Below are 23,543 nucleotides of genomic sequence, written 5' to 3' on the forward strand. Positions count from 1 at the left end.
TGACAGGACCTGTGTACGGTTGTTTACTTCTCCACACGGTGTTCTTAACCCCTGGCCACAAACCCAGACGCTGCCTCGCGTGGCTGCTTCTGGCCTAGCTTACTGCATTTTCAACCCTGCAGTGGTTGACTTTTGCTTTTCTCCTCTCGGTAAACAATAATTAAAAGCTCAAGGTAGTCACTTGACCAATAAGACCAGTTCACAAACAGATTAAAAACCAAATCCCGAGCAGAAGCTGTAAAACAAAAGTACAAAGTTGTTTATCCGTGTTGGGAATATCGGTCTGTTGAATGAGTGAGATGTGGGGTAGCTTTGTCTATGGAGTGACACTGGAGGAAAATGTATGTGCATAGCTGATTAGTGTGGGTGGGTGGGGGGAGTGTTGTCTGCTTAATGGACCAAGAGTGAATTGGATTAGCCACCTCTTTGACTGTAGCATCATCAAAGAAGACCCATTTGGAAGACTTGGTGTGGAAAGCGAAGGCGCAGTAGTGTCTACTGGAGTAGCAGATCATCCCAACCAGGCTCAGCTCACTTTTTTTGGCAAACTCATCCGTGACACGATAGAAGAGCTGAAGACAAACAAACAAACAAACAAATAAACAAACAAAAAACAAAACAGAGAGTAAGGGTTAGTGCGCTGGCCTGTGATACTCACAGTTTACAACAACTTCGGAACGAAATAAAGGGACAAAGCGACTTGAAAATAAACATAAACATAAGCCAAAAAAAAAAAAAAAAAAATGGTGTCCACACATTTTTGCTGTTTTACTAAAACACTAGTTGCTTTTTTTTCTCTCAAGCTGTGATGAAAAAAAGTTGTTTGCTCGTACTTCCTCAGGATAACTGTCACTTCATCTTCCACACTGGGTTCCTGTACGGCTGGTTTTCTGAAGTGTCCCAAACAATAGACTCTAAGAACGGAGGGTTACATGGAATGTTCCTTTACTCCCTACGCCATCACATGAAAAAACAGAGGAATGAATCAAAGGCCTTTGTAGTCGTTCGTTGGGGTTTTAGGCAGAGCTAATCTATTGCTGGATCTTATTCAAAATCCAAAAGAAGGGGGCAGCACATTGGAAGTGGGCATTAGAATCGGCGACTGTTTTCTTTCCAGGGCAGTCTATTTAAATTTCAGGCAAATGAATAGTTTCGCAAACTTTGTCTGTTTGTCCGTTCAAGTCGCTGTCGACACCCCAGGATCAATTGAATGGTCTCTCTTGCCTTTTGACGCTAAGACGGTCATCGCTTTTGTAAGTCATCTTCCCTAAATTTTGATTCTAGAGGAAAGGGATCTAACTAATGTTACCTAACACACACACACACACACACACACACACACACACACACACACAAACAGCGCAGGGACGACTGTGTGTAAAAATTGAAAAAGTAAAACTGAAGATATTTTTAAATAGAGCTGCGCTGTCACAGTAGGTCACATACAAACTGGCACTAAACTAAGCGAGGCCACTGGTCAGTGTGAGCAGGCATGCACAAACACTGGCCTTTCTAGTGCGGCTGACATGAGCTGACCCTCCAGCTACAAAGGCTTTTCTGGTCATAAGCGTGGGCCAACCGGGCATCTGACACAGTTACACAACCTCCGCCTTATGAAGGGGATAAAGTTCCACTTTATTTCTCACATATGCCGCGGAACACCAGAATAAACTGTCAAAGGCAAGCGGCACCAGCTGTGGAGCCTCAACAAACAAACAAGAAAACAACAACAGTAAACGCTCTTGACGTCAAAGGTCCTTCAGCTCGCTCTTTAACTCCGACGGAGGGTCCTATCGAATCTTAAGGACCATGTGACGGCCGTTTCGTGTTCGTCCTGCTCGAAAAATGAAACAAAAAGAGGGCAGGATATTTCAAGGCGGTTACGTAATCGTTTCCATTTTTTTTTTTGGTTGCTGTTGTTGTTGTTGTTGCTGTTGTTATTGTTTTCACTCAGGGTTGAAGGTTCTTCTGTTCTCTGATCCAAAGCACATTTTCTTTCAGCTTCATTTGCTGCCTTCACAAGTTTAATGAGACTACTAATCTATCCGCACGGCCTTGAAAGACAAGTAAATAACTTCTAAATTCTACCACAGGATTTTTTTTTTCTGGCCACCACAGGACATTCTATTACATCCACAACTATAAGCACAACTGGTCGCAAAAAAAAAGAAAAAGGTTTTGAGGTCTATAAACAAAATATTTCTACCAGGCTTCTTTAATCAAGAGACGAAAACCAACTCTCGGGCCGATTTCAAATAACCGAGACTTTTCTTAGCGCGTGGTTTTTTTTTTTTTTTGGGGGGGGGGGGGACCTTCTGAGGTCCCGTCCTTACCCCTGAGAGGTTGAGGTGCGGGCCGAGGGCGCGAATGACGTCGTCTGTGAGGTCCGACTGCTCCGAGTCCCACACGAATCCTATGGTCACGATCTCGGGCGAGTTCATCAGCACACGCCGGATCTTGATCCTCTGGCCGCAGTTGCTCTGAGAAGTGGAGGGAAGAAGAGGAGACAAACCCCGTGACCACGTCACGTCGAAAAAACTCAAAAGAGCGCTCGTTTGAGTCCTCAGACACTGGTCTTCAATTCTAAAGGACCGCACGAGTTGATGAAGATTTAATAGGTCTATCATAAGTCAGCTAGCGAACTTTTCAAGGTTATATTACATCATTTAGATTTAGAGATGTTATTAAAAGTTTTTATAGTGCCCGCACCAATAATGTCCGAGACACGTAGATGAATTTTAAACAGTTCATTTTTTAAAAAAAAAAAAAAAAGTATTAGGCAGTGATAATTCAAATGCAAATATGTCTCTTTAAAATTACCTTATAGGCTAGGAGACTATTACAGGATTCGGGGCATGCTGATCCAGTGTAAAAATATCACTGGTTATGTAAAGACGATAAGATTACGTTATCTGAACGTTTTAACCTCATTCTAATACTTCATAAAAGGGTTTCACGCGTTGCATTGTTTGCTGTCAAATAACAGTTGGAACTCTTGTCGGCTTCTTCGTTTGCCTCTTTAAAAATGCAGTAGGTGTTGTCACTGGAGAAGACTAGTGGTGTATCTTAACACCTCTGTCTGATGTGCTGAGGTGTTCAACTTTTAAGGCTTGGCCAGTTACACTACCTCTGACTACAGCCGGAGGGAAGATTTCTTTTAATATATCTGTGTGTGCGTGTGTGTGTGTGTGTGTGTGTGTGTGTGTGTATGTATAATGCATGTGTGTCTGTTTGCCTGTGTGAGCATGTGTGATTGTTCTTGTATACTCTGGTTCTGTGAACACTATCAAAGTGCCAAACATTGCATCTCCTTAGGTATCACATTTCAAAATCAGTCCCCCCCCCCCCCCCCCAAGTTAAATACACTCCGCCTTCAATAAGTCAAAACAACCCCTGAGGGCTGGCATGACAGAAGTTTGATGACGAACAGCATCGGAAAACCAAGACTCAACATCGAGCTGTTAGGAGCCCAGTCACTTACAGGGCAGTTGCGTAGGTCTCCACTGCTGCTGGCTGCCTGTAAAAGCTCCCCAAATGTGTCAGGTCTCCTGTCAATCGCCTGGTGGCTGAGGAAGGGAGAGAATGAGTTTGAGAGTTTTGGAACTATGACGTAGACACGAGAATTTTTACGAAAATTGTGATGATCAAAAATTTTGAATTGCCGTAGTCACGTGACTCTTCGTTCAACACAAGTTAGAAAACTAAATGGATACATTTGCTTCAATCCTAGCGCTGCCTAGCGTAAATGCTAAAATACCAAATATAGTATGTTGTGTTAAGCCTCAGTGTTAAGTGGGACAGCACAGTGCCACTTACCAGAGGGCTGTGGTGGACACATAATGTACTAACTCGGTGAAGGGCAGAGGGTCAGACGAGGCTCCGCAGCTCCGGCACACAGACTGTAGGAGGGCGACACAAACAGAGGATTAAGCTAGGTGCCACTTAGCAACCGCTAAGCACTAATTACCTCTCATTGGCATGTCATTAAAGAAGAACTGTGGGGTACAGGTTGGTTTAAGATTGATTAAGTCTGCATTCTTCTTTCAGCCCGGCAAAGAAGGCTCACGTTCAGTTTTCAGAGGTTTCTCTTTTCATTTTCAGGACAAATTTTGCAAGGGAGAGAGACAACCGCAAACATTACATAACACACGAAGACTTTTCATTTACAAAACTTTTTTTGTTGTTGTTGTTTTGTTTTTTTTGTTGTTGTTTTTTTGCTAGAGCAATTATGCACTAACTCCTGAATAAGCATTTTAAAGTTTCTGTGATGATACCATTTGGGGAATATCATTCAGATATTTCTATAATCACCATCCACAGGAATATAATACTTATACACTATATTAAAGGTTTCAATGCAGAAAATGTCAGCTAAGCACAGCAATTTTCAACAGTACTTGTATTTTCAACAGAGGGTCGTTTACACTGTGTTGAGACACATCGTGAGAGCACAAAACATTGTTTTAGTCAATGCCTCATGACGCCAGAAATCCTCCAGCCATGAAATGACCAAACATAGTTGTACAGGCTCACAGATAAAAAACACAGATTACGATCCATCCCTAAGACAGACATGTTCATCTAAAGGTTTGCAGATGCAGGACAGGAATGGATAACTTTCATTTGTGCTCTCTGAAGCTTTCCAAAATGGCTATTCTTAGTGCTACAAAGAGGAAAGGAGGGGAAAAAGCGTGGAAATTTCCATGGATCAGTATTCCCAGTGTGTATTCTGCCAACATACCTGACTGATTGGATGCTACCACCAAAAGACAGCTCAATACAAAATCTTTTAGTGCAGTGTGCATGTGCAATTGAACATATGTGTGTGTGTGTGTGTGTGTGTGTGTGTGTGTGTGTGTGCGCGCATGTCTGGTGGGTGATAAAATACTGATTTAGTGTCGGCGAAGGCTTGAAAAAGCACATACCTGTTCGTAGAGGGTCATGGCAAACTTCTGATGTGTGATACAGTACTTTGATGTACAAGAATCTATTTCAACTTCAGGTACAGTGTGCAGATGTATTCTCTCCAGAATGTTCTCCTGTGATAGCAAAAAAAAAAAAAAAAAAAAAAAAAAAAGATGGAACATATGCTAAGTTACACACAGCTCTGCAGCAGAAACAAACAAACAAACAAACAAACAAACAAAAATCTCTCTTTTAGCTAAAGAGGGAGAGAGAACCTCAATCAAGCCAGACAGTCGTTACAAGTACCGCGTTCATTGAATTTTATATTACGTATGCTGACCAAACAAAATGACCCCTGTTAGAAGAACGCAGTAGTACTGAACTGAAGTGCGTTGCAGGTAAACCGCCACTGGGAAGAGGAGATGACCTCTTTGCCCTTTGTTCAGAGTTACAGTACTCAAAGCTCCACAGACTAACACACGGATAAACCATCGACTTCAATTATTGTTCAAATCTTCATTATATCTCACCATCTCGAGATACCGCGTAATTACGCTGAGCGACTCCGCAAATATAATCGACACTAAATTGTTTCCAGTCAGAGTCTCTGATCTTTTCCACCGATAAATGCAGATAAAAGATGGGAAAGGTACAATTACGAGACGTGCCGCATGCCCCAGACACGTTATTTGTTTTGGCCGGAGCAGAGGCCGTTTGGAATTAACTGGATGTACAATAAGCCTCTGCAATCCCTTTATTTACTTAAAAGCGGCCCCTGCAGACACGAGAACCATGGGAACTTGAGTACGGATTGTCTGCGCTCTGAGACCGCGCGTCCGTGAAAACGACTCGCTAACACCGCGGTGAGTCAATGCCTTATTTGTTTATTGGCCGTGCTGTCTCCCCACCCACGTCTGATAAAGCGGTTTCATTGACTACGGTGTTTGGGCGGCGGTGTAAAAGGATCTCCTCCACGGTAATGACTTCATCTCGATAGCCCTGCTGTGCTAAACAGAAAAAAATGATTACAGGGCCAGGGCTAAACAAGTAGACGGCAATTATACTGCCAGGCAGATTCCTACGGAGCCCTGCTGGTAGACAATGCTTACTTCAGACTATGAGGGCCAAGAGCTATGAGGAGTGAAACCATGTTCATGGATTCAAAGAGGCAGAGAGTGGATTCAAAGCCACAGATGTATTTTAGTGTGAAAGTCTTTAAGTTAAACTGCTTCAGAGAGTTGAAGAAGAACAGCAGAATCAATTTGTTTAGCAAAAATTCAGCTGTGGGATACAAAACCATGACTGCGTCAGACATGTTAACTAACATTAGTTCAGACGAGGGCTCCATAATTAAGTGGAATAAATGTTTAATCATTGAGACTAAGCAACAAAAAAAAACAAAAAACAAAAAACAAAACATGACAAATACGCAGGACGACTACAGCACAATGTAGAGCTCAGCTGGTCAAACGTGAACTCAAACACACACACTTAACACATTTCAAGACCTGTTTCATCCCTGACAACGATTAAAGATGTGTATCTTAAAAAGTCAAGACAGCTAAAGTGGAGCGCGGGGCGGCGCGGCGACAGGCCGTCCCGGTCGGGGGGCGTCCCTGCGTGAACGCGTTTGTGTTGTTAGGGTAGGTGAACTGGAGGAGATGGAGTTGTTTTTTTCTGATACTTTTGCCACAGTATCTGTCGCTGCTCATCCCTCGTGTCTCTGTCTCTGTGTTTCCGACACACTAAACTTTTGGGATGTTGCCTCTGGGACACCAAACAAACAAACAAACAAACACACGCACGCACGCACGCACGCACGCACAGACGCACTTACAAAGCACTCAGCAGCGTCGTCCATGAAGCCTAACTGGAAGCGCTGTTCATCCTTGAAGCTCTCTGCCAGGGCGTGTCGCAGGTTATCTGAGGGCAAGGCTCTCTCTCGACTGTGTTTGAACTGCGAGAAGATCTCCTGAACGGCCAATCAGCAAAGATAACGAATCAGCAAATCAGCACATCCGCATTTCTATTTACGCATCTGTCATTTTCTTTTAAGAATTTAAAAAAAAAAAAAAAAAAGATGACAGAAAGGATTGAAATAATATTCTTGACACAGAATACAATGAACACATTAAATGCATTATAAGTTTAAGTTGAGCAAAGTACCTTCAATGCACAGAAGATGCAAGAATCCCCCAAACAGTTGTGGCTGGAGATCTGTCTCAGACTACGCCTAAAGATGTCAAGCTGCCACAGTACCTACCGAAACGTATCACGGGAGATGCAATGTTATATGAATTCAACGCGCAGTACATTATTTCTCTCAAAATGATTACGCTTAAAAAGTTAAAAAAAAACAAAAAAAAAACCTCTCTGTTCCTACACATCAGGCCTCTTACTGGTGTCTATAGGCAAAAGATCAGATTCCAGAACAACAACCGACGGGCATTTTTTTTCCCCCCTTGGCTGTGATTTCCTTGCTTTGAGGAGAGAAAAATGAGTCAACCCTGCCCTTCTGCATCAGGTCTTAGAGGCGACGAGGCTGTGCCGTCAGAACATGACAGACGAATAAGTAAATACGTGCAGTGTGTGAGTGTTTGTATGCGTGTGTGGGCGTTGGAAAGATTTCTCTCTTCTAGGAGAGACCAAGCCTTAGGCCCCAGACGTTCAACACCAACAACTCTTGTCCAGGGTGTGACCTCACTGAGTGTGTGTGTGTGTGTGTGTGTGTTTGTTTGTGCGTGTGGATGGGTGAGAGAGAGAGACAGAGAAAGAGGAAGAGAGAGAGAGACGTTCAATCGTCTTATTCATTGGTCCATGCAGGGAGAAAAAACCCAACTGTCCATGAACAAGCACAGAGATTAGGAAAATGAGTAAGCCCTGACCTTTGGAGGATTGGAGTGTGGAGGTAGTAAATATTTGCATCCTCAGGTCCATGTAATAGCAGATGACCAATCAGGAAATTGGACATATCAAGCAAGTAGGGGTGATGTCATTGTCTCGAAAACACTACAACTAGTAACTGGAAGACTGTACTTCAGTCCTGTGACGTCACTGAATGGAATCCTCAGTCAGCATGATAAATGAACTTTCCATGTCACGCTACAGCAACACAATGCTGTACTTTACATCACAAAATTTACAAAATTAAGATAATCGAGATTGAACAAGCTTTACAAAAAACTTTAAATACATTCATATCCCTATTTTCTAAGGTCCAGTAAAAACACAACTGTGATAAATAAGAGAATTATGTTAATTTCAACATGCAATAGGAACATTCCAGAAAACAAAACGTACCTGCACTGCACTGTTGAGGAAGCAACTGTTCTGTCCTGGTTCATTTAGCAGTCCCTTGGTGGGGGCCAAGGACAGCATGCTCCCTGGCTGGTAGGACTTGCCAAGGTTGCCCCCCTGCTTCCTGAAGAACTTGACCCATGCCATTGGTTTGGGGGGAGGGTCTGTCCTCGAACTGGGGCTGAGTCAGTGAGGCAAATTTAATGGTGGGGGTGGTGGTGATGGTGCTGTGTGTGTGGGGGGGGGGGGGTGGTTCTGTTGTCACCCCCCGTGTGAAAAAGGCCTCGCTAATGGGAGGCTACGTAATTCCGCTAACAGAATCGACAGTCCTGCAGAACATGAGCGTGCGATCTCACCGCTGCTTTAAAGGTGAAGGAGATGTTTCGAATCTCTCCAACGTTTCAAGCAGAGTGTCTCCAAGATAACTCGGTAGATTCCAAACAGACAACGGCCAAAAAAAGAAACTGTTTCACTGACAAATTAACTGAAGTCGTGAACGTAGCTGCTTGAGCCTTGGAGGATGAACAGTGGTCATTCCGCGTCCAGGATCCAAAAAGTCAACATTCTCCTTTTAGGGTGCTGGACCTTGTTGGCACTCTGGTACCTTGCTGTTCTATTCTTGAGTATGAGTGTATGATAAAAATCACTCAGGTCTTGTCGAAGGTACGGCCATCTCAGATGTCGTTGTGGGAGTCCCTCGGCATTGGATGTCAAAAGAACCCAGTCTGTGAAAAGAAGATGGGGAGAGGAAAAAGGACCATATTAGACGATTTATTGTTGAAGATAATGGTTTCCAAAACAAGACACACACAAAAATAAGAACATAAAGCCTTTGTCCTTCACATCCATAATGGACTGAGCATTCCCGAAAGGAGGAGAATGTGGGTTGATGTGTATCATACCTCCTGGCAAATATGAGTAGGCTGACCAACCATTTACCTGGTTTACCACGGCTTAATCAGTTGCCATCTGTGACTTTGCCAATGGACACATAAAATGACCAAAGGGTGGTTTGTGCCTCCCAGACTTGAGTGGTTATGCTGTCCTTCAAGCAAAACATGTGTTTAAATTTGGTTTCCAAACAAAAAAAATAAAAAATAAGCCTTCACGGCTTGGAAAAATCGACGGTGTCTGTGCTACTTCCCAGTGTGATTGAATGGATGAAGATTTACAAATTGTTGCGAAAGACAATTAGGCAGTCGCTCTTCTTCCCATTCTCTCCGCGACAGTGGTTTATTCATTAACTTTTATACTTTGTACTGACCCATTTCCTATTTAAAGACTTTTGGAAATATTAACCCACTTTATGTGTAATGTGACTAGGACGATGTAAACACCGTGATGTATCCGCCTGTAAAAAGTTGCTTCACGTTGAAATCACAGATAACGCGAGATAACACTACCCAAACAACAGTCTGAGGATGTAACCACAGCCCATACAATGTGCTAAACTGATTATTCTTCATCCCCCCTCCCCCCTTTTTTTTTTAGAACTTTAAACAGTTGCTCAGATATTGCCCTGAAGAATGTTATTCTGCGGTGTGCAACATGGTTCTTTCCCTCCGAACATTATACAAATCAGATTATTCCTGACAGTGTTTTGTTCATGCTAGCTCTGACCACAGCATATCTAGCAATTGCTTTGGTCAGCATTTAGCATCCAAGTCACAAACCAATTGGAGGCACTGACTCATCTTCGGTCGACATGATCATGAGAGAATTAAGGGAGAATGTGAGCCAGGAAACAAAGACTTCACTCTATATATATGTAAGCGTTTGTGCAAATTAGCAGAGAGATGTAGAGTTAAGTTTATCCGTCAATCAGAGGATACAGAGCAGGCGTCAAAGGTGGGGAACCATAGGAGGGAACAGGGCTAATTTTAACATAGTTCTTGAAAAAAAAGTACTTATCTTCTTCATGGAACAATTTTTCTTTTTTTTCCTCTGTTTTTTTCTTTTGAAAATAAAATAAAACACTACTCTCCTCAGTTTTGTCAAACAAGAACAACAACAACAAAAATGACAAAATTATGGTATTACTTAGAATAGAGAAGAAAGAGTCACTTCAGAGATAATAAATCACAGTGTTCTTATCTTATGTCAGAGAGAGGCTGCCAGTTCTGGCCTGAACATAAACAGCCCCGGGCAGAACCAGGCAAAATTTGACACATCCCCTGTTCTGTCACGCTCTGGTCATCTTCAATAAAGGGAGCAGTTTCCTCAGGTGGGTGTTGCCAAAAGAAGTGATGACCTCAGGTTTTTTTTTTTTTTTTTAATAGGAATAACGTCAACCTAACTTTGCGAGCTGCACCTCTCAGCAAAAATCTTCACTTCCACCGTTTTCTGCTCCAGGAACAATGTGTCTGATCATGGAATTTTCGATTCTAAGAAAACAGCTGATACATGAGTTGACAGGTCCAACCATGACATTAAGCTAACTTCAATTCATTGATTTTGATCAAAACATCAGCATAATCAAAAGGTCAGCATACGTTATGCTACTAAATCAACAATTACTAGCGTTATTAAAGTGATCATTTTGACTCTCAGAAAAAGTTACAAACAGAGAAAAAAAGAGAGTGTCTGTGCTTTTAAAAATCATAAAGTAGAACATTACAAAAGATTTAGTGAACAAGCAAACATAACTACAACAAAGGTGCCTCGGAGTCCAATTTTTCTCTTGTCTTATTTGAGTCCTAACAAAACCACAGATTTGAATACCTGCACGTTTGAAAGGCAAGGCCTATATAGGTCAGTTTAGTTCGACTCAAATGTTATTCTAACGTGTCTAAGCACAGGCGCAGCTACAAACCAGTTTAACTGCATTTTTTTTTTCTTTTTTGGTACAGAAGTATTCTAAGAATTCCTCACACAGTCTGTGAAGTGATCGAACCAGCAGTAATGGACATGCTCTTTAAGCTTCACTGGTTTCGACAAACGGCATTCTCGCCAAGGAAGACCGAGAGGGAGACGTATGAACGAGGCCAAAAGGGAACGACTTCTGGAGGCTCCATAGTGCTCTCCACATTTGTAACCAAGCCACAGTTCGCCATAGCAACAGCATTCCAGCACGATCACTTAAGCCCTGAGTTGCTTAAGAGCTCTTGTCTTCAGTATTAGTACCAATGCTGCAGTGTCAACAGGGGACAAGCATCTCTGAACTGGATATCCAACAAATGAATAATAACAAATTTAGTCCTGTCTGAAGAATCTTGGAAATCACATTAACAGGACCGGAGGATTGTGTTATCGTTTCAGAAAAAGCAGGTTAGCCTTGAAATGAAGATTCGGCCATATGTACACCTCAGAGTTAACATACCATGTTCGCATGATGTTTCTGAGTTGGAACAAGAACAAGTCCATGCTAAGATACCATTTCTTACACGGCCCCCAAATGGTCATTCATGGTCAGATAAATCCTCTCTAGTGACCATGAAAGCAGCTCACTGTCCTGTTTGAAAACCATCCAATAAATTCCTTGCTTTAATTGGCAGGTTCTCTTGAATGAAATGTTTGTAAATCTAATATGGGTCCAACATATGAACAGCTCTGTCAATTTCAGCCCATTCCAACTCCATTTCCTGTTAGAAATGCTTAGCAGTAGACTAAAACATAAAAGACTAAAAGTTTGAACAATGTTACTATGGTATTGACATTTAATATACAACTGCATCAATGCAAAGTTACTTACAAAGTTACAAAGTTACAGCCCAGATCATGATGGCTCATCCAAGTCAACTCTGGTCACTTTTCGCAGTCTCTCATCACTACAATCACTCAATTGTCGGATCGCTTCTTCCGATTAAATTCGCTGAGGTTCTGAGTGGGTTATTCCCAGCCCGGTTACCATCTGTATCCAACCGTTTCTCTCGGGATATCACTCCGTATGGCCGTGAACACTGCGCTGTCAGAGATCAAATTATGGCTCTCACCGACAACAAAAATATGGCCCCACGATTGCAGGCATTCTTCTTGGCTGTGCACCGACCACTGGTGGGTTCATTCATTCCAGTGTGACACAGTGGAATGAATGTTGTCTGGCCAGGCAGGCAGGAGAACAAGTAGCCCTGACAGAAATACCCGTCTGGACATAAATTGCGAATGCTCCTTTTGGCATGTGCACCTTTTGGTCACACTTTCACACAGTGACCTCTCCTACATAACGCGAAATTCCAAACGTCCAAAAAACTGACCTACTCTCTTTACTGAACACGTTGCTGGGGATAATGTTTCTGATTCAAAGTGGAAAACAGACACGTTTACACGGTGACTCTGAGCATGGTTAAGAACAGGGAGTGGGTAAAAGGTCTGTGGGTTTTAAAGCCTTGTCACACTCAAAGTAAAAATAACAAGCGATGATGAAGTCATACTTCTGACAACTGGTACAAGTCTGGTCATAATGACAAAGTTCCACTTTTTGTCACAGGTTGAGTACTTCCTGTACCCACGCAGAGTGATGTCATTACACAGGACCTCGTCTAAACCGGACACATTTCTCTCCGCCTTTCTCTCAAACGCCTGAGCTGTGCGTGACATCATTTCCTGCCGGTTGCCTGTTACATGTTTGATTACCTCAGGTAGAAATTCCATTACACAGAGGTTGAATTACATTAACAACGCATGAATAAATGCACTCTGATGGCAAAGAGTTATTAACTGTAAAGGTGAGGGCCCTTTTATAGACAACAGAACCGCACAGTATCATAACCCAAAGTTGTCACATTGTTTATGCTACCAGTTTATCCATTGCAACTCCAGTTTTTGTAGGTCATGATTTACTTACGCAAGTATTTCCTAACCTTTCCCTAATCTGAAATGCAATGTGCTGAGTTTTTTCCTCTCTTTCCACTGAAAGTTACCTCATAATACTGACATTTTATGTGTACCTAAGCTCCAAGATTCCTTTGCACTCTTAAGTTGATTATTATCAACGTACATGATGGGGTGTGGAACTTCTCCAGCTCCCCACTGTAATTTATCCACCCTCAGAGTCTTGATGAATTGTCTAATTAAGAGTGGTTTAAACAGATGTCTTTTCTATGCTAATACCAGGAGCTGTTTGAGTGATTGGTTGGGGTGTGACGGAGCTAGTCATTAAGCACCTATAAAGGTTTGAGTAAATGACTCATACTTTCTTGCATAATGTTCACATCTTTGCAGTGCTGTTGAAAAGACCTGCGGCATCAAATACAAAACAATGGGATCCTAATACTGATTTTTATAATGAAAACATCCATGCTGACAGCAGAGAGGGGACTCTGAAGTTGGAGAAGATATACATATGACGTATGAGACCATACAGAAGTTTCCATAAGATCGCAGTAAAAAATGTATCAGTTTTACAGGATACGTTGAGTTAAAAAGGCAATACTAAAATAAAATCAATTCAGGACAGGGGACAGAAGCACAGCTTCCTGGTACGATTTCCAATTTTAATTGGAAAGGAGAACGCATGCACACATTCACACACAGAGATGGAGCCTGAGAAAACGGACAATGTCCACCATAAAAAAAGTGCTTCCAATCTGCAGCAAAACACGAGTAAAATAAATAAGCCAGAAGGAAATGGATTACCGCCATATTGTTGACAGTTATAGGGGTTCACAGGTTTAATGACCATTTGTGCTCATGTATGGGCTCTGGTAAAGCCTTAGGTTTGAACACGGAGATTTGTGAAGTTGTTACCTTGTAACTTTGGGAGATGTGAGGAGAATGTTTATTTCTTTTAAACTGGGAATGTTCCTGTTCTCAAATTCTTTTTGCTCCAGGCAAAGTCTTCAAGGGGAAAATCTGACACTAAGTATGCATCAAAAAAGAAAAAAGGGAACAAAACAAGGATTTCAAAATGTTTCCTCATTTCTTCAGAACTACTACATCACAAATCTGAGATAACATAAACTAAAGAAAAGTTGTAGTGTTACCACAAAAATGCTTAAAAAGTGTAGGCAATATTCAATTGTTATTCCAAATCATCTAGAACCTTAACCAAAAGCATCCTGTACTGCTTAACACATTGAACATTGCACTCTCTGTGCCCCGCTCTGACACCCAACACACATCCACACCCACAGCAGAGCACACAGCTTCCAGATTTTCTGTGCAAAACTGAACAGATGGGTGTAATTCAAAGGGTAATGACAATGTTTTTGTTGTATTGAAATCACATGGAAGTGTTGTTATGAAACCTTTTTCCTGAAAACCAGCATGAATGAAGAAACAGGAATTTGAGGAAAATGTATCCGTGGGAATGGAATTTCCCGCAAAAAAAAAAAAAAAAGAAAAAAGAAAGACTTGGAGCACGTTCTGAAATCTATTTAATGACCAATCAAGTCACACATTTTACATATTCAAATTTTTACTCAACGGTGAATTGGGACATAATATGTGAGAAAGTATCAGAAGTACCTAACTGTGTCTACCAAAGGGACACCAAGAGCCCTACAGCACAGAAAACAGATGCTGTTAAACAATTGGAGAAAAATGTATTCCTCTTATTCTGAATATGAACAACAGTGCGACTTGAAAACGAGCAGGAGCCAGTCTAGCCCTTGTGGACCGAGCCGCAGTCTCGAAATGTGACACGCTCCCAAAACCCTGAAACAACAGAAAAGAACGGCAGTTCTCCCACCGGACCGCAGAGAGACGGCTGTTTATGCTTCCAGCAACAATGCAACGGCCGTTTCCTGTGTGGGCTTCCTGTTGGCCGTGCACCGCGTTCCAACACGTGGTCAGCACTTTGAATACTGTGAAAGAGAACAGGTCTGTCTCGCACACACACACACACACACACACACACCCACAAACTACTGCCATTACACAACATCTCCAGCTGGAGTGCAAGGACCCACATACACACCAAGACTCTTAGTCATGTCATGTCCTTTGGTCAGGATGGAAATAACACAGAGATATGCACACCACAGTCATTACTGGAACAAACATCCAAACAGAAACATGCACTGTCTCCATTACACCACTGTAACACAACTGAGTTCAGTAAAACACAATAACCAAGACTCATTCAAGGGAATGTCCTGAGTTACAAATTAGCAAGAAAAACTTCACCCAAAGGTGACTTTCCAGATGATTAATCAGCAGTAATAGGGAGGGGGAACCACCCCCCTCTCTCTCCCACTCTCTCTCTCAAATGAAATAAAAAGTCTTGTTGAAAATATGAAAAGAAAAAAATGAAAACTTCAAATGTTCTACCTGCACACATTCAGCGTATGTGGTTCATACATGGCATCAGCATCCTCGTTTGGGAAGGAAGTCTTATTGTGTAGAGTGATACTCTCTCTCCCTCCCTCCCTCCCTCTCCCTACGGGTCTACGTGGGCACTGTGTCCAGATAAAGTACATATTCAACATCATGCCAGTCACTATCTCTAGGCTGAACCCATACCAATCTCTCTTACGAGATTCTTCGAAAAACTCTTCACGTCCACCAGGACGTGCGCTGTCTGAATGGGTTCTGCTCTGATAAGATAAAACGTCAGTGACCCTTAATTTAGGCTAAGAGGTATTATTCATTTTGGTATTATTCGTTTAAACTGAGCGTAGTGAAGGACCTTACGGCACGGTGAGTGGATGTTAGGTCAGCGATGGAAAAGGTAGCAGAGAGGAGCCAGTTTTACTGCATGCCTTCATACAAATGCCATAGATTCTGTTCACACACACAGAGACAAAGATTCACACACGTACACACACACACACACACACACACGCACACAGTGTGCAGTGTAAAGGTGAGAATGCAGAACTGTAAACACGCCGTAAGCTCAGAATACTGAGTCATTGCACGATAAACCTAATGAACAAGTTTAGCATTTTGTTTAGTCTTTGTATTTTTTTGTTGTTCTTTTGTTTTCTTTCTGTTTGATGGTCATGATGTCTTCTGTTGTTTTCGACTCTTATTCTTCCATTGTTATCAGTTAAAATTCAAATATAGGGTCGGGCATCAACAGATATGTATGTTGCATCCAGAAGGCCAATTAAATCTACTGAATAAACATATTGAATAACTACTCATTTAAATTAAGTGCCAGTTGTTGTGTTTTTTAACTTTACCAGTAAATATGTGTTTTGAACACGAGAACATAACCTGAAAATTTAAGCCACAAAAGTAGCTTTAGACTGATGATTAAAAACCCTTGAGGAAAGCAGCTAATATTATTTGACTGCAATATAGCTTGCTTAAATATTTATGCCAGGAAAATATCAATTCTTAAGAGTCCATAAATGTCCGAATGTTTACACTATGAATTATGAGAGTAAATTTACGAGATTACATGTTTAAATCTATGTGGCTTAAAGCATGTTACTCGTTACTCCAAAGAGTTAAAGTGTCGTGGCAACACAGGAGAGACAATGTGTCTATTTCCCTGGACATGAATCAAGCCACGTTTCCCATGAAAAACACAATATATTGTTTTGCGGACGTGCTCTCTCAGTTTAAGATGTTGTGCTTGAGTGATTTCACCTCTGTTTGCTTGTTGCTTTCGTTCAGTTTTAAGTGTCGCTTACAGTCCGGCATGAAAAGATAGGATTGCCTGATTCACGAATCTGTGTGAATACTGCGAGGACAAAACACGATACATTCAAGGAAAGCAAAATATTTCTCAGGACAGCAAAGAACTATTGGGCAAGAGTATTGTGAAATTCACGATGGAACAACACAAGGTTATAAACAATGGCAGGCAGTATCGATGCGAGTTTCAATGGATGTGAGAGTCGAGTATTTAACCAGTCAAGACCAAGGTACTAGGTAAATTACAAATGTATCCACCACGTAACAAATATTGTTGAGCCATTGCAGAGCATCTCCTAGAGTATAGTCTAACTTGACAACAGTTCAATGCGACATATAGTCTTACTAAAACTCACTTAGAACCGACCCGACAAAGAGTGTCCAGAACACTCCATATGACCGGTGATATGATCTGTTACAATTTTAGGTAAGCTACAAACTCAGCTGTATTTTAGTCGTATAATTATGCTCACGAATAGGTTTGAGGTGCCCGAACGTTTTACCTGAATCAGGTAGATTTCCGTCACATGCGCAATAGAGAATTTAAAATGGCGAGGAAAAGTTTGCACCATACAAAAGCGAACAGCTATTGCTTGATAAACGACAACTCACCATATGAGTGGAGTCCAAGTCCGAAATGTCCGAATTCTGTCAGCTTCCCAAGAAAATAATATCGCAGTGAATCCAAACGTTCTTCAGTAAGTCTTAACTGGAGTTTCGGCGTTAACAGATGGATATTTTCATAGACGGAAGAAGCAGCGTTGTATGAAATGCGTCTCAAAGAATGTATATCAGTAATGCACCATGTGATAACTGTAGGTCTTACAGCACAGAAGAGTTATAGTTACCCTCTTTAACGTTTCATATTTTTTGTCCTAACTCCAGTTAACGACTTAACGTCTCCCGCAACGTCCTGTTTTGAGTTCTGTTTCTATTACACTTCAGACAGTTGATGTGCGGCGGTAGTGAGCTACGCTTGACTGCGGGCACCTGAAATACTGGATTAGTGATGTTTTCAGCGCTGAGGTCAAACCCCGCCTCTAGTGTACAGTACAGTATTTACTGCAGTCCCTCACATACACACGCTTGCAAGTGCATGTAACTCTCGCTGTCATACGGGAGAAAGGGAGGAGTTTGTGTCGTAGTTTTGAGCAACCATGTGTACTTTACCCGGACGGCTACTTCGAAACAGGTAGTCATCCCAGGGAATGGTGGCAAATATCTCCGCCTTCAATGCCTAGTAGCCCACATTGGTCGAAAACATTATAATCCTGAATTGAACATGGTTGGTTCGTCGTACCGTCTATCCCGCTAACAAGCCATAGTGTTGATGGAAAAAATATTCATAAAGTGAGAATAAAATAGACAAGACTGTGCGATGGAAACCCGGGGCTGTAGCCTACTAAAATGTGATGTAAGTCAGCTGTTACCCAAACACCATCTGCCCAATTCTGTTACATAAAAAGATGTTGAGCGCAATTACATTTTCTTATTATTTGTGAGAATTTTATAGAAGTACTTTCCTCGTGAATCACAACTGTCGACTACTGAAAAAAAAAAAAACTAGATGTGTGTGTACTATGATATAATGAGCCAGCATAGAACTATAAGAGAGAGCAAAGCCATCGCTCGAACAGAAGGAATCAATCTGTAATGCTTTAATGTAAAAAAAACAACAACAAAAGGCAGGCAATTAAACATCATTCCATTTTGACAGTTAGAAATTGAAGTTTGTCTCTTTGATTGTCAGGTTGTGTACACATTTTAATACGTAGAAAATACTGGAAAGGGTGAAAAGCATAAATACAGCATCTTTAAACAAAGTCTGACAAACCATCCGGCAGCATATTGGCTTTCTGTCTGGATTTGTTTTCAAACAACTTAGTAAGAATTTTGAATCACATCCTGTCATCATATCAACAGAGAGAGAGAGAGAGAGAGAGAGAGAGGGAGGGAGGCAGGGAGGGAGAGAGGGAGAGGGTGAGATATTTCAGTGACCATACACATTACTCTTATATGGACAAATCACTTTTGCACCGGGGCAGAGATCTGTCAGTCTTGTACAGGAAGAACATTCTGTTAAGGTGATCCAAAGAGTGGACAAGGAAATGAGACACAATAATCGAGTGTGCTGTGAGAGGGGTCACAGTGTATCTGAATGAGCCAGGCCTTTCCCAAGGAAGTACTTGGAAAGGCCTATAGAAGAGACAATGCCTTTTCCCTCCACTAACTTTTTCCCCTCGGGACACATAATGCTTCCTTTCTCGATGTGCGGCATGTTTCGAAGCGTGTTATTAATGTAGATTAATGTCGAGTAATGACGAGTTAAGGAGAGCTTGCATAATTGAACAGCCCGGCTTGTTGATGGTACAAATTTCTGTTGTATCCGGTCATATTGTATTGCCACGCAAAAAATCACAAACATTGTGCTGACCCTTTCAAGATGAGGCAAAATAAAACTAAACTAATATTGAGCTTCCAGTATGAGAACTCTGTTCAAGTTTAAAGTCTTTTTGGTCAGGGCTTTAAACACACTGTTATGTCATGTTTGAAAGAGTCTAATAAAGAATTGAAAGATTCTAATCCCTCAAGAATCAAATGAGTCAGTGAAGATCACGACAGAGGAGAGTGGCATCACACCACGAGACAACTGAAGTAGCAGCTAAAATAAACAGAGGCTTCAGCTGCACCCTAAAAACAAACACAGAGATCTTGGTGGAAAGAAAAGAAAAAAAAATAAAACCTTCCTTTGAACGGCCCAAGGGAGAAAGGGCCAGGGGGAAAGCATTCAAATTTAAATCATTCCACCATCCTTCATGTATACAGTGCTGGAATTCATACTCACATTCCCTCCATGACGCACACACACACACACATACACGCACAGACACAAATTTTTCACACAAGGTATTACTCTTGCTTTGTTTTTGCCTTTAAAGATGTACCTGTAGATAAAAGCCAAACCTGTGTGGAGGGAGCAATACTGCAGTCTTTTTTTTTTTTTTTTAAACCTCCTTTGGAGTGTCGTAGTTGGGAATATACCGTGGACTTTGACCTTGAAATGGGTTCTACCTCAGCAGTTTAATGATGCAACTCTTTAACTAAAAGCAGTGTAAGCTTAGATACACAGGTGCAGCTACTATGCGTTCATTGAACTAAACAATTGCTTTCACAAGCAGATCAAGGAGCAGTTTTGCCCTCTGCATGAAAACTATGCTTCATTTTGGGAATCTAGAGTTAAGAGAGGGGCTCTATATTTAGGATTATACAGAAAAAGGTTGGAAAAACCCTTGCTCTAAATCAGCATCTACGAGTGACTCATCACTGTGGCTATTACTGTAGATCCTCTCATTCATGCCAGATTTAGCTTTCATAGCACCTCTCCATTTCCCTTCCCTTTAACACATCCCTTTAACCATCAGACAATGATTCTCTTCGTCAAAAACTCACTAGTTGTCATTTCCTTACATTTTGCACACAACTAAACAAATGGGAAATCCTAATAGGGGCATAAATGCAAAGAGTTGTGCAAAGAGTTGTGCTTTTTGGTAGATTTAGTTGGATAGCCTTCTCTGGGAGTGTACAGTGAACGCTCACTGACAGAGGTCATAACAATTAGGGTAGAGGGTGTATTATTCCATATTGGAGCCTATGTAGTTTTGCGAAACGTTCATTCTCTGCTTCAACTGCTTCTAGAATGGAGTCATTTAATTAAGGATTAATGAAGAAGACTTTGCCATTACAGCAAAGAGATGCTGAATATTCCCATGGAGGTTCTGTGTCATTGTCCCTGGTTCTCACCTTGAGAAGAGCTCTTGAGAATTACCAGTGGTTTGCTGAACACAACCTTGGCAGGGGCTGTCTTTAGCATGTCTAAAGACAGACCCATGTCCTTGTTGAGCAAGCAATCAATCTATTGTAGGACTTTCCATTGAGAGAAATACTTAACCAGCATTTTTACATTTATTTTTACATGTCATGTTACGGTTAACTTATTCTGCTCTATTTTTCAGTTTTTAATATCTTGTTTTGAATATTATAGTGTCATAGCTCTATTTTGTCATGATGGGGATTTCTACAGCACTATGTCTTTTTTTTAAATTATTAAATATCAACACTAGTTTGTATGCATGTTGGTTTCCCAAGTAGTAAAATTCATTACTGGAGTGTAGAGACTTAGCATTCAGGCTACTGGAACACCCATAATAACAAGAGCTAAAATATGTTAGTTGGTTTTAAGTTTGCTGACAGTAAATTTCCAGAGGATTGGTTAGGTTAGAACTTTTATGTCCTCACAGCATGCACACACACACACACACACACACAGAGAGAGCGAGAGAGAGAGAGATAACAACAGATTATGCTAGTCTAACTGAATTCCTTTGTTTGTCACCATGATGTGAAACGTTCACATGTGGAACAAGTAGTGGTTCATGAGGTACACAGTGACAATTTTTGTCAGGTTTTACCAGATCATACCAGTTCTTTGTTTGAAGATCTGGGTGAAAACGTGTTTGAAAATTTGGGCCCTGTCCCGATATTTTTGCATGGCTCCTTTCGCGATGTTTTCTTTTAAAGTTGTTAAAATTCTGGCAGCACCGAATAGACAATACTACACAAGCATCACATGAACATCTCCTAGACACCTCACCACGGTTTCACTAATTCAGTCTGTACCAAATACTTATGGAAAGTGTAGGCCAGAACGACTGGAGTTTGACTCTCCAAAATACAGCAAATATGTATTTGTCTGAGGTTTGACCGCTAACATGGTTACACATTATTGTCTGTCTAATGAAATGATAGCAAAATGAGGACAGTAACAACTGAACATCCATGATTAAATTTAGTCTTATATTTCTATTTTAAATGATGTTTCTCTTTAATGACAGAAACGGATGATACTCATGCCTCGTAAGCATGGTTACGTGCACAAAAATAAAATTCTCAGAGTCCTGCTGTGCAGACACAAGTGGCTAAACATTAGCACATTTTGTTCAAAGTTAATTGTTTGTTAATATGTTTGTTTGGCATTCCTGACACCGTTAATACTCAAGAGAAAGCTGAGATCTCTTTGTTCCTTACTACACCCTCTTAAGCAGGCTTACCTCATTCTTGGAAGTATTCAACTAGAAAATCATGATATTCTTGTAATTATGTTTGACAACCACAACTTTCTTCTAACCATGTGACAAAAAACTCATTCTATGAAACACCTTAATTACCGTCCTTCGTTACCCGGGCATGTCTCAAGTAGAAAACCGAACATTGTCATTCGAACAGTCCTTATCAAATTACATCGGAAAAAAAGGGGTTGCGTACATTATGATTTGCCGCATTACGTAAGAAGCCGAGGAAGGTCTTGTCAGACATTCAAACCCCGTGCAGATAACGCCTCTGTTGTATTGTGTTTTATCTTTGCCTGGGAGTAGTAACTGCTTAATGATTGAGATTTTCACACAATATTACATAAGAGGCGGTGGGAGCAGGTTTGGAGCCTGTTTGCTGATTAGTGATTGGGCTTAAAGCCAAGAAATGCATGTTATTTTTGAGTTTAAGACTCATCCTCTTGTCCTGTAGACTTAAATACATTCATATGTTATTTAGTTATTCTTCCCCATCCACAAAAACGGACGTTGTGCTCCTACAGACACTTACATGACTCTGATTGAGCTGTGACCGTTGGTGGCAAGTATGCCAAGTTCAAATATCTCAGAAATCTATGCAAAGTGTCCAGAATTTATGAATAGCGCTATGAAAAACAAGAGAAAAACCAAAGAAAAACCATCCTGTTGGCCATTTGCTGTTGAGAGAGGTCCAAGAAAAGTGGCAATAAATTAATCAGTAAATGATAATGCATGCTAATAAAGCTACAAAGAGGCAAATAAAGGCCCCGTTCGACATTGGCGTACAGAACTGCAGTTCAGAACGCATAACTCGTCGGTCATCGTCACAGAAGGGGCATTATCAGCCCATGTTCCACTACTGTTATACAAGAAAAAAGAAGCAACAGTGGCTCCAGTGGACACGTGATCAATTACACTGCACAGCTGAGGAGTCTGAGGACGTTGCCTGAACGGGTGAATATTAAAAGAGTGTTAAAACATGGCCTAGCCATGGCCCATCTTGCCTGGTGTAAACAGTACAGAGTGGTGGCGATGATGTACTGCTGTGGAGAATGTTTCCCTGGTCAAATCCCTCGTTAATTGAGCGCCGTTGGAACACCACAGCATAACTGGCTGGGTGTATCCGTTCATGGCTACGGTTTTACCCTTCATCGCACGGATACTTCAAGCAGGATAATGCATCACGTCACAAAGTACGCAGGACGGTTCCAGGAACATGACGGGGAGTTCACTTTTCCTGAGTGGTCTGTGCGCTCTCCAGACCTCAAAACTAATGGAGCTTCTCAGGGATGGGATGAAATGGGATGTTCACAGCATGAATGTACTGGATGTAGTGAATGTCCAATCCCATAGCAACTGTGTGGATGCCAAAGCATCAGCATGCGCCAACAACCTCTATGGAACATGTCCAACATCCTGAAAAATTCAGTCTGATGTGGAGGCAAAGGGGGGCCTAACCTGGTATTAGATGGGTGTACTTAATAAACTAGCCACCAAGCATACCTTAAAATATAGAGCCATTATTGATCATTCATATATTAATGAATAGCTGATCTTTGAACATCTGACCGAAAACAATTCCAGTTTTGGCAAATAGTTTTTTTTTTTAAAATTTTAATATAGGGACATAACATTAAGCAGAGGTGGATGAATAAGGAACGTCCATTTTTAGTTGAACTGCCGAAGCAT

The 23,543-nt window shown here is 41.3% G+C and overlaps 1 protein-coding gene across 1 annotated transcript in view; it reads right to left on the reverse strand.

Moving 5' to 3' along the window:
- Positions 1-17,433, reverse strand: part of usp53a (ubiquitin specific peptidase 53a) — a 35,247-nt gene extending 17,814 nt beyond the window's left edge. The window contains exons 1-9 of the mRNA XM_030780511.1: positions 17,341-17,433; positions 8,206-8,927; positions 7,072-7,164; positions 6,743-6,877; positions 4,926-5,039; positions 3,817-3,899; positions 3,482-3,566; positions 2,334-2,480; positions 423-572 (exon numbers count right to left, since the gene is read on the reverse strand). Coding sequence (XP_030636371.1) covers positions 423-572; positions 2,334-2,480; positions 3,482-3,566; positions 3,817-3,899; positions 4,926-5,039; positions 6,743-6,877; positions 7,072-7,164; positions 8,206-8,349 — 951 coding nt within the window. The 5' untranslated portion in view covers positions 8,350-8,927; positions 17,341-17,433. The remainder of the gene's footprint in view (positions 1-422; positions 573-2,333; positions 2,481-3,481; positions 3,567-3,816; positions 3,900-4,925; positions 5,040-6,742; positions 6,878-7,071; positions 7,165-8,205; positions 8,928-17,340) is intronic.
- Positions 17,434-23,543: the final 6,110 nt, after the last annotated feature.

The sequence above is a fragment of the Chanos chanos genome, chromosome 7 (assembly GCF_902362185.1).
Source record: "Chanos chanos chromosome 7, fChaCha1.1, whole genome shotgun sequence".
NCBI lineage: Eukaryota > Metazoa > Chordata > Actinopteri > Gonorynchiformes > Chanidae > Chanos > Chanos chanos.